General features: G+C 45.4%; 1 protein-coding gene across 5 annotated transcripts in view; it reads right to left on the bottom strand.

The window, feature by feature from the left end:
• Window positions 1-12,359, bottom strand: part of ARHGEF9 (Cdc42 guanine nucleotide exchange factor 9) — a 279,050-nt gene that overhangs the window by 133,540 nt on the left and 133,151 nt on the right. Inside the window, exon 1 of one of the 5 annotated variants that reach the window (XM_081897317.1) lies at window positions 11,110-11,496. The exons of 3 other annotated variants lie outside the window; for them this stretch is intronic. In XM_081897317.1, the coding sequence (XP_081753443.1) occupies window positions 11,110-11,139 (30 nt within the window). In that variant the 5' untranslated portion in view covers window positions 11,140-11,496. Of the gene's footprint in view, window positions 1-11,109; window positions 11,497-12,359 lie in introns of those variants that run through there. One more of the 5 variants, XM_081897316.1, reaches the window with a different exon arrangement.

Below are 12,359 nucleotides of genomic sequence, written 5' to 3' on the forward strand. Positions count from 1 at the left end.
TTACTGAGGTCCATTATTTTAATAGGTTGACTTAGTTGGAGACAACCCTCTGATACTTAATTCCAAATTTATGTATACCTGAGGGCTTAGGCCAAGCATGGGCTGCTATTTGCCCCATAAGAATATTTTCCCCAAGCCACAAGAAATCTGTGGCACACCTGATGTCATATGTGTGTGGCTAAAAAGGAGTAATTGGGAGGTTAAAGGGAGCTCTTGATGGTTCCTTGGCAAGTGGGGTGCCCTGTCAGTCCCAAATAGCAGATTAGCACTGACATTGAGTACCTCTTGGATTGGCTGTACTAAGGAGTAACCTACTGGAACACTGGAAATTTGTATATACGAAATCAGACCACATTGCTCTACCTAACTTAGCACAATCCACATTGACTGGCAGTGGCTCTTCAGGGTTTCAGGTAGGAGATGCAATTGAGGACTGAATCAGGGACAGTCTGCATGCAGATACTCTACCTCCAAGCTACAGTCCTTTGCCTGGAAGGACAGATCCTGAAGCTGAGACTCCCATACTTTGGCCACCTCATGAGAAGAGAAGGCTCCCTGGAAAAGACCCTGATGTTGGGAAAGATGGAGGGCAGAAGGAGAAGGGGATGACAGAGGACCAGATGGTTGGACAGTGTTCTCGAAGCTACCAGCATGAGTTTGACTAAACTGCGGGAGGCAGTGGAAGACAGAAGTGCCTGGCGTGCTCTGGTCCATGGGGTCACGAAGAGTCGGACATGACTAAACAACAACAACAACACAACTGAAGGGGCTCAGCTGATTGGTGGTGTCAGCAAACCTCACTTTGGCCATTTGCAGATGTGGGTTGAAGCCAAACCACATGTGCAAATGGACATCACAGGGGCTTTCTCCAATCAAAGCCGAAAGTTGGCCTGTGGAAGTTTGGATAAAATATGGTATATGGTTTTGTCTGAAAGACCAGCTTATCAAAATAGTGTAGTATGAGGGACAGCTAAGAAAGGTAAGCTTGATACAATATGGTGGCCCTTTATAGCCTATGTTAACAATGTGAGCATTTACTACAACCTCATCAAGGCAAGTTACATTATTGAGGTCTTACATTAGTAGACTGAATTCTGGCAGATAGTTTCTGTTCATATTTTTAGGCCACTTTGGCTTCTTCTTGACTTCTCCTGTATTTGTTTCACTGATTTATACTTTGGTTTTTCAAAGTACTCTGCCAGACGTATGCATTACTATAATGCGGTTTGTTCTGTTAATAACATCTCAGTAAAACTAATTTATGCATCTTTTAAAAAGTTGGTCAGTGGGAGAGGGAGAGAGGAATTAAGGATCTGGCCCACCAGCTAGTTGCAGTTCTCAACCCCTGAGCTAAAGGAACACACTTGGCTGCAGATAGTGCTCCCAGCTGCCAAACAGCAACGCAAAGAAGCTTCTACTAAGCTTCCAAAATGTGCTCAGGCTTACCAACTACTTATGCATTGGGATTCCTTCCACACAGGTCTCCAGCTAAGACTGGTATCAACTGGTCAGATCTGGCCTTCTGCAAACCACACTCGCAGTCCAAGGACTTATTGTCACCATATGCCCCTGTTTTCTGGAACCTGGACAAATTGCTGCCTGTTCTTTTGTTGTTCTTGTTGTTAAGTTTGCCCTTAAGTTGTTAAGTTTGCCCTTAAGTTGTTACGTTTGCCCTAAAATATGACCAAAAGCCAGGGAAAAGAGGTGTGTCTCCAGCATTCACATAATGAAGATGCCAGATGCGCCTCTCTGAGGGAGTTCCACAATTTTGGGGCTGCCACAGAGAATGCTGTCTTCTGGACCATCTTCAATCTAAGCTTCTGAAGGCCCTCAGCAGATCTTAGCACCCAGGAGGGTCTGCAGGGAAGGAAGTGATCTTTTAGGTATCTGGGGCCTGAGTCATTCTGGGAATGCCTTGCTCAGAATGTGTTTGTGAAGGGTGCTGAGTTCCCCCACCCACTTGGAGACTGAGCAGAAGAATCTCCCGTCTCCATACAGCTCCACTGCTATCTATCAAAATGCAAGCAGGTGGAGTAGAGGTTTGCTAACAGTTGGTAGGAGGGGGAGGAACTTGGGTAGTGAGCCTTGATGTAAGAATAGGAATGTGGTAAGTGTGTCCAATTTAAATACCGTATATGAAACAGTAATGGATAGGCTGGCAGTGATGCCTCCATCAGGTGGCAGTTCTTAGGGTAACATTAAAAGGCTGCTCATCTTGTGAAAGGAATATAGGAATCATAAAATTGTGGAGTTGGAAGGGACCCTGAGGGTCATCAGTTGCAGATGAAGTGTAAGGGATGAGGCCAGTGATGATGCTCTGCCTCCATGGTCAGAGGCAGCGATGCTTCTAAATACCAGTTGCTGGGAGTCACAGGTGGGGAGAATGCTCTTGTGCTCAGGTCCTGTTTGCATGTTTCCTACAAACATTTGGGTAGCCACTGTGAGAACAGGATAAGAGACTAGATGGGCCATTGGCCTGATTATTCACTGTTATCTCCTTGGTTGGCTTTAAAAGAGGACTGGACAAATTCATAGAGTATGAGGCTAGCCCAGGTTGCTATGTTTTCCCTTTGCTTCACAGGCAATAATGCTTCTCAAGACCAGACGATGAAAGTCACAAAAAGGAAGAGTGTTGTTGCACTCAGATTCTACTTGTGTCCATCACTGTATTATTTTTGGTGCCCGCTGAAGACATTCTTATTTAGACAAGCCTACTCAGGTGTTTTAGAAGGAACGCGGGTGGCACTGTGGGTAAAACCTCAGCGCCTGGGACTTGCCGATCGCATGGTCAGCGGTTCGAATCCCCGCAGTGGGGTGAGCTCCCATCGTTCGGTCCCAGGTCCTGCCCACCTAGCAGTTTGAAAGCACCCTTAAGTGCAAGTAGATAAATAGGTACCGCTTTATAGTGGGAAGGTAAATGGCGTTTCCGTGTGCTGCGCTGGTGCTGGCTCACCAGAGCAGCTTTGTCACGCTGGCTACGTGACCCGGAAGTGTCTCCAGACAGCGCTGGCCCCCGGCCTCTTAAACGAGATGGGCGCACAACCCTAGAGTCGGACACGACTGGCCCGTACGGGCATGGGTACCTTTACCTTTACTCAGGTGTTTAGAAAGTTTGTATGAGTTTAAATTCATTTTAGTCTGTTACTTTATGGTTTTAACTTTGTGTATGTTTTAAATCATGGCTGTAAAAAAATTAGTGGTAGTTTTATTAGGGGTGGTTGTGGTTTGTTTGTTTTGGGTTTTTTTGTCTACTGCTTTGAGGTTTTTTTCTACAATCAAGTGGTAATACTGTATAAATTTTATGAAAGAAACAAACAAATCTGGGTGGGCCACTATGAAAAAAGGATGGTGTGATCCAGCAGCCTCTTCTTATGTTTTTGTGTTCACATAACAGAAAGGTTATGGATGGAAAGGAGGAGGAGGAAATGGAAGGGGGAGGAGAGAGGAGCAGCATCATGTAGCTGCTCTGGGCGGGTGTTCCAGAAATCAATATTAGACAATTACTTTGTTGCATTGCTGATCAGATGCTTATCTTTCATCTTCTTACTGGCAACTGAATTATTTTATGAGGTTGAAGAAGATACTCAAAAGATTTTAGCAACCCAGTACCAATGACACATGCAAAAATACCCTCATGGGAAGCTGGCATGAATAGCCGTAGATTAAACTGCTTTTTTAAAAAAAAAGATGGATGGAAATCAGTGTGCTCAACCATTAAACAACTGAGTATAGTGGAGAGAAGCTGAGCAAGCCTGAAAAGGATTTCTAACATTCTGATCCCATATTGTTTTGTGGCTTTGCTCTGCCTGCGTTTCCCACCTCCTGAATCCCAATTGAACCAGGAACATTTCTAAAATTAACTTTGGAAACGGAACCCACAAAGTTAGCCACAGTGTCCACCGCCCACCCCTCACTTTGGCTTTATATATCACCAACACACATGTGCGTGAATAAAGCTACAATGTATGGCTTTCTCTGGTTGTCAGGTGATAGTTAGGAACTGCTGGGTGAAAATCTACTACAAAAGGGATACACTGTTCTTTCTTTGTTGTCACCTCATTTTGGTGGAATAGGTTTTCCCTAGACAGGATGGAAACCCTGAGGATGTTGCATTGAAATATACTGGAAGATCCTTCTGTGACACTTATCTTTCCTGTTGCAAACGTGTTTCATTCTGAGAGCCAAGCTATAGGCAATGTTTTTCTTTATATATTTTGGATGGCAGGATTTCCAGGATAGGTCGGCATAGGTGTTAGTGGGTTTGTTTCAGAAATCAGCTGCTATTTTGTTGTTCTCAGTGGCAAGAAGGACATCAAGGAAAAGGATGTGTATCAGTTGTCCTATTTAATGAACACTTGATAATTGGATAAATGGAGCTGATGTAACTTATAAATTGTTCTAAACACTGTTTTTTCATTTGCCAGGGAAAGCTACCCCTTGTTAGCAAACTCTGAATGACCTCTTCTTATAGCGTTTTGCTAGCCTCCAAATCTACAATCCTGAATCTCATCCTTGTAGTTCCAAATGTTGTATCAGCTGTGTGAAGCTACCTTCAAAAGCACCAGTATGGATAGATCCTGCAAAAAAATGGGTTGTCATATCTAATATGGAGGTAAAACTACAACCAAGCTATGCACACATTTTAGAAACCACAAATCTGCAATTTTGACCCCCAAAGTGAAGCAACCGGTTCATAAACATTTCGGTTCTGAAAACCACAACCTGTCAGACTTATAAATAATTCCTCCAGAGATGCCAACATGTACACACTGGACACAATAACATTGCAGGGCTTCAGCTTGGAGCGTAGTAGCAGCATCACTTGGCTTCAGTGAATGATGCCCTTCTGAGCATTCAATCTTCAAAGCTCTGTAAGTACCACTTTAAAAACAGCATCATTTTCATCGGAACAGTTGATGAAAGCAGAAGCCAAAACATTTTGCCACATACATTTTTTTTAAAAAAACAACAACAACCCTCTGTTTTGTTAATCATAGATTACCCATATCTATCTATTTATACCTCTCACTGTCTGTCTCCACCAGTCTTTCCCAATCTGATGCCCTCCAGATGTTTAGGACTACAAATCCCATCAACCCTAGCCACCACAGCCAACTGATGGGAGTTGTAATCCACAACCTTTGCAGAGAATCAGACTGGAAAAAGCTATTGTGGATGGATAAATACAATGGAGAATTCCTATTGTATCAGATATCAGTTTGACTTTGAGGGGTAAAGAGACCAGGTACTTCAGAACTCCAGAATCCAGGTAGAAATTTGGATGAGGATTATTTTTAGAAGTCTCCCTTGTTTAAGGAATATAGCTTAGAAATTAACAATTGTATGCCACCATCTGAAATCAGCTTATAGACAGGGAAGATATAGGTTGGGAATGAATGATTACCAAGATCAGGTTGTCTGCTAATCTTATCTGTGTCTATATTTCCCTAATGCCTTCAGCGCAACTTATTTAAGTCATCTAGATCTCCTTCCTCTGCTACCACTTTTTGGTAATGCACCTTCTCTTCTGTTGTGCTATAAACAAGCTTATGATCCTTGTCTTGAAGCAGGTACTGGGATAAATGACTGTGTTAATTCCTTCCACAATTCAAGTTCAAAAGCCATCAATAAATCACTGAATTTATTCATTCTTTATTGTACTGAAGAAGCTATCTTGAACTGATCCACACAATGGGTTCATCTACCTCGGCATTGTCTCCTTCACAGGTACCCTCCAGATGTTGTTGGAGCTCATCATTCCTGACCCATGCTAGCTGGGATTGACCAGAGCTAGAGAAGCAACAATATCTGTAGGACTATTTTTTCAGGGACTCATGCAGAGGAGACTCATTCCCATCACCTCCTACATGAGATCCTCTCAGCTGGAGATACTTAAGATTTTCTCTGAGCACTCTGCTCCTGAGCTGAATTACAACCAATCATGATAGTTAGTTGGTTTGCAGTGGAGGCTGATCCATTAGGGTGAATGAGGCAGTGCCCCACCAATCCCAGTCTACTCTCAGACAACCCCACCTTCCTGCCTTCTTACTTATACCAAGCATGTGGTGGATCTGCCTATGGAAGTAACTATTACGCCACACTGGTTTTGCACCTCAGCCACATCACTTGATCACCATCAAGGCTCTCTGGTTACTAGCCATTACAGCTTTGATGTGTCTCCATGGTAAGAGGCAGTAATGCTACTGAATACCAGTTGCTGGAAACCACAGCAGGGAGAGGGCTCTTTTGCTCAGGACCTGCTTGTAATTTTCCCACAGGCATCTGGCTGGCCACTGTGAGAACAGGATGTTGGACTTGGTGGGCCATTGGCCTGATCCAGCAGGGCTCTTCTTACGTTCTTTTGTTAACTTTCTCTTCTTAGTCTCAGTATTGCCCTTGTAGAACTCAGCATGTTTTTATTCAAAATGCTCCCTCCATTAAATAATTTTTCATACAAACTTGGAGGCACCCCTTGAGACGGGTAATTCTTCCTCCTCTTCTGAGACGAGGTCTGCCCTGATGCATTCAAAAGTGTAGTCCACCACACTGACATGCAAGACTATGGTGAAAATGGAACAAGAAATTCAACCCTTCAATATCTTCCACCCAAGGCATACTGCCATTGTGTGTAACACATGGAATTTCTAACAACACTCTCTATGTGTGCAGAAGTGGTTGTTGTTGATAATGATGGTGATATCCCATCCTTCCTCCAAAAAGCGCAAGGAACTTTTATTCTCATAACTCTGTGTGGCTGATTAGGCTGAGAGACAGTGACTAGCCTGTGGTCATGCAGGGAGCTTGATAGCTAAGAGGAGAGTTGAACCCTGGCCTCCCAGGTGCTACTCCAATTTGCACATCAGCTACATCACAGTGTTTACATCAAAGCAGCACCTTCTCTCCAACAAAACAGTAATGTGCTGACTTGATGCCACAATAAAGGCATAATGCATTGAAAAGGCACAGCCCCCATTGCTCCCGTAAGTGAAGCTGGCCTTGCTGTGCAATACTTTGGCTTATAAGATTTTATAGATGCATTCTCTATGATGGGCACATCAATGAAGTAGAGAGCAAAGAGGAGCATCTTCGTTTCTAGGTTGGAGATTAAGCAGGAATGGGGCAATTTTAATTTAATATAGTAGATCATGTATTTTTTTTAAACTGAAATGTATTTTTTAAAAACTGAAATCATATGATAGGGCACATGCACACCATTTGAATAGCAATGCCCATCAACTTTGGGGGTGCCCAGCCCCTTCAAATATTTTATTGGGGAGGCCAAAGCTCCCTCAGCCCCTATGAATTGACTCCTATGCTCAGGAGCCTTCCCAAAGCTGCCTCTACAGTAGCCTCTTGGCGAATAGGAGGTGCTACTGGTCTCCTCCCATCCCAGGGAGGAAATAGTAGGGGCTGCCCTCTGGGGTCTCCCGGGGTCTGCACCTGCCCAGGGTGATTCAGAGTGCCCCTCCCCCTTGCAATGGCCTTTAATTCCCACTTCAACCATTGGGTAAGGTTTATTTGACTCCCCCCTTGTTCCCAACATAGATCGTTATTCCCTCCTTGTTCCTAATTTAGATCTCCACCCCCTCCCCCTTGTTCCCCGTGTAAATCTTCATTCACACCTTCTTCTTCACTGGTGAGAGAGGAGGTGCCGTTCTGTGGTTTGCCTCAGGTACCAAAATGTTTTGGGCCAGCCCTCTCCCTGACCATTGGGCATACTGGCTGAGGCCTTTGAGAGTTGGAGTCGAACAACATATCACAGATTCTTCACCCCCAACTTAACCAATTTACAAAACTAATTTACTTGCTGCCTTTGCAATGGGCACATATAAGAAAGGAGTTGCATCCAACAGTGGCTTTATACAAGTGGAAAGCATAGCCTAGTGTTTGTGATTCCACTCTGGCACCAAAACCACTCAGCAACTGCACGCTTTCAAATAATAATAATAATAATAATAATAATAATAATAATAATAACTGTACCCCAACGATCTGGCTGGGTTTCCCCAGCCACTCTGGGCAGCTTCCAACAAAGATTAAAATTATATTAAAATGTCACACATTAAAAACTTCCCTGAACAGGGCTGCCTTCAGATGTCTTCTAAATGTCAGGTAGTTGTTTATCTCTTTGACATCTGATGGGAGGGCGTTCCACAGGGTGGCCGCCACTGCCGAGAACGCCCTCTGCCTGGTTCCCTGTAGCTTTGCTCTTCGCAGTGAGGGAACCGCCAGAAGGCCCTCAGAGCTGGACCTCAGTGTCCCATGCTATTCCAAAAAGTGCTTCAATACAGGATTTCTGGGGTGCTGGGTGCTGCAGGCAAGGGGGGAAGGCAAAAATTGGGTTCCCTGTTTTGTGCAAGGGGAACTGCTTCCACTAAGGCAAAACCACTAGACGAAAGGAAAGAAGGAAGGAAGGAAAATTTTCTCCATTTTCTAAAGATTAGTAGGATGCACTGGCCAAACAGAACATGTTTGAGAATCAGATATACACTTACACAAATCAGGGTGTTTAAGCTGTCAGCCTATTTTTAGATATAGGAAAAGAGAATTATCAGTTATACCTTCAAGGCTCTTTTGAAAAATCAAACAGTAGGGAATGTCTCTCATTATTTCCAATTACAACTGCCCTCACCTCTCCCCACACCACAGGGAAGACAGAATAGCTTTATTCCCCCATAACTATTTTTCTTCCGAAAATGTTACTAGGCAAATCAGCATGGCACAGCTTGAGTAGCTCTGGCACAGCGTGGGAACAAGCGAGGGACTTTGCTTGAATATTACAGTCTGTGCGTTGGGGAGGGGGGCAGGGGAAGCAGGAGGTAGATTGTGTGGGAGGATAAGAGTGGGCGCAGGAGATGAACACTGTGGAAGTTAAGCAACCCTCACTCACCGCCACCAGATGCATCTGAAGGATCATGATTCAGATCGCAGATTTATCTAGCGCTATTTGCATCAAGCTATTCAAGTAGATGGGTGGCCTCAAAGGAAGGGGGCACAGCTGAAGCAAAGCATAGCCTAGTATTTGTGCCCAAGGGAGCTAGTGGTGGCATTGAGGTTAGAGTGTTGGACTAAGACCTGGGAGAGACCAGGCTTCAAATCCCTACTCAGCCATGAAGCTCACTGGGTGACCTTGGGGACCACTCAAGGCCTCTCAGCCTAAACTACCTCACAGGGTTGTTGTGGGGTCAAATGAGGAGGTGGAGAACGTGTGCCACCTTGAGCTCCTTGGAGAAAAGGGTGGGGTATAAATGCAATATAATAAATAAACATGTTCACAGGCAGAAGGTCACAGTTTCAGACCCCAGCATCTAGTTTGCGGCTCAGTCAGTAGAGCATCAAGGTCTCAGGGTCATGGGTTCGAACCTCATATCGGGCAAAACGTTCCTGTGTGGCAGAGGGTTAGACTATATGACCTTTACGGTCCCTTCCAACTGCACAATTCTATAATTCTATGATTCTAACCTCCATATCAGGTAGTAGGTAATGGGGAAGACCCTGCCCAAAGCTCTGGAGAACCACTGCAGGTTGGTCAGAGTAGACAGCAATTGTGCTAGATCAGGGTTTCCCAAACTTGTGTCTCCAGCTGTTTTTGGACTGCAACTCCCATCACCCCCACCTAATAGGACCAGTGGTTAGGGATGACGCAAACTGTAGTCACAAAACAACTGGAGACCCAAGATTGGGAAACCGTGTGCCAGATGATCACATAGAATGATCTGATATAATGTAGTTTTGCATGCTCCAAAGAAGGATATCTATTGCCATAAAACTTCAGGGTCCAGGTGAGGCTTATCTGAACCAGGTAGTGGAAAGTTTCCTGCCTCACTGTCACCCCAACAGAACAATATCGATATATCAAGGTTGTGGGAATAGAGAGGTGTGGTGTGGACCACAATCCACAAGAGCTGACTCAGGCACATGGCAGACAAAAGGATCCAGCCCAGTCTTTGCATCTCACTTGTGTCGGGCCACTTTTGAGGACTGGAAGGCTGCAAACATGCACACAGAAGCAGGAGGGATATTGTTGTTGTTGAAGCAAATGTTTCCCTGGGTTCACATATGCATTCTGCTTTCAAGGGAGGCAAAGCACAGTTCATTTGAACACTAAATGATGCCCACCTCAGTCTCAGGTCATTTTATGGGGATGAAAAGAAAGGACAAAATCTTGTGGAGCCCTATAATACTTATCTAGGGGTGAACTCAATGGGACTTACTTCTGAGTAGATGTGCATAGGATGGCACCAAAATGCAGAAATCCTATGCAGAGTCACTTAACCCAGGAGTAAAGCATAAGGGGACTTACTTCCGAATAAGGACGCCTGGCATTATGTGGTACGTACATCCCTCAGCAAATGCTTAATTATAAGGTTCAGGGTTGCTCCTATCAAAGAAGGGAGCACAGAATTGCTTTGCAAATCCTCGCGTTGTGGAGCTGTGCACTCTAAGAATCTGAAGGACCTCACAGCTGGGTGAGTGAAAGACCCCTCCTCCCTTTGCCCAAATCATTCGCTACCAAATTGCACCGGAATGGAAACAAAGAAGAAGCGGCGGCAGCTTCTATTTTTAAGCTGCCTTGTCGTTCTATAACCCCTCAATACATTCCTCTGCCAGCACAAAGCTGGAAGACAAACCTTAAGGAACGCTCCTATTCCGAAAAGAAAATCTCCATTAACCTGCTACAGATCGCAAAGCTTTCACTTGCGCACAATCCTTTTAACAATAATGCCCCCCCCCCGCCGCCGCCGCTCACAAAAAGTCCATCCCCCCGCCTTCTTTCCCTTGGGCAGAGACCTCACGGCAACTCTCTGCACCCGGGAAAGGGGATCCCCTCTCCACACACAAGCATCCTTCCTGAAACCCAACCTTCCTCCCCTCCACCTCCTTGCAAAAAACCAAATTCCGTTAGTGCCCCCCCTTCCTCCTCCACCTCCGCTTCGTTGTCTTGGAGGAGAGGATCCATAAAATGGCCACGGACCTATCGAAGCTATCCCCAAAGCAAAGAGAGACTCCTAAGCAAGGGGGATGAAAACGAGGACACCCAACTACTGCAGGCAGAAAGAGCAGGGTGGGGGCGGTAGGGGTGGGAGGCAGAGAGCTACCTGAACTCACCATGGCAGGTCCATTCCTGAGCCACTGCATCTTCTCTTTGGATGTCGTCCTCTTGGTTATTAAAAGGGGGAGGAGGGGAGAAGCTTGCCTGACGATGTCTGGAAGGAAGGAAGGAAGGAAGGAAGGAAAGAAAGAAAGAAAGAAAGAAAGAAAGAAAGAAAGAAAGAAAGAAAGAAAGAAAGAAAGAAAGAAAGACCCCCTCCTCCTCGCCTCTTGCCCAGTCTTTTCCAGCCCAGCAACTCAGGAAGGAGCAGAGATCAGCCGCCTCTTTGCTACCTGGGAAGTTATGGCTTCATTTGAGGAAGGAGCAGGATTCCCCTCTCTCCTCTCTCTCTCCTCCCCTCCTTTTCCAACTCTTTCTTTGGGTTCTTTCCCCCAACCACTACCTGTGCTTGGGAAACTGGGTATGCTCAAGGGAAGGAGGGAGGGAGGAAGAGGGAACAGTGTTGACGTCCCGTCCCCCCTCGCCGTGCGCGCAGAAAAGAGGGGTGAGGGTGTGGGGGACAGCAGAGACCCAAGTGGGCTTTGTAATGCTCTCTCTTTGTCTATGCCCCCTCCCCTTGGCTTTGCTGCTCCAGGGCTCTCTGCCCATCCACCCCGCACACCACAGCCTTTCTGCTAGGGGATCTCCCTGGTGTGCAGAGTCAGCAGATCTGCTTGTGTGCACACAGTTCACTGTTAAGCTTTCTGCTGACATTTGTGGAATGGCAAGAACTGGCTCTTAATGCCTTGTGGCACCCCCACACCCCTCTTTCCGCCTCCCACCCTCCCCATTTACCAGGGCTTCTCTAACTACAGTGGAGGATGTGCCTCGCCATCCACTAATACCCTCCAACCTGTCCCTTTCTATAAATCTTCCCCCCCTTTTTTTGATGTGCCTGGATTTTAAGGCAGGAATTCCCTCCTCCTCATAACATTCATGCAAGATCACTATATGGATAGAAAGAGAGATGAGCAAGAGCAAGATAATAAATCTCCCCATTAACTCTATAACTTATGGACGTCCAATGAATGTTGGAAGATTCAGGACAGATAAAAAGAAGGACTTCTCCATGCAGCACATATGGAACTCACTCCCACAGGAGGCCTTGATAGCCACCGACTTGAATGATTTTAAAAGAGGATTAGACATTTTCGTGGAGGATAAGGTTCTCAATGGCTACAAGCAATTACAGCTATGCTCTGCCTGCATGGTCAGAGACACTAGTGCTTCTGAATATTAGCTGCTGGAAACCACAGAAGGGGAAAGT

This window comes from Podarcis melisellensis, assembly GCF_964234715.1.
Source record: "Podarcis melisellensis genome assembly, chromosome: Z".
NCBI lineage: Eukaryota > Metazoa > Chordata > Lepidosauria > Squamata > Lacertidae > Podarcis > Podarcis melisellensis.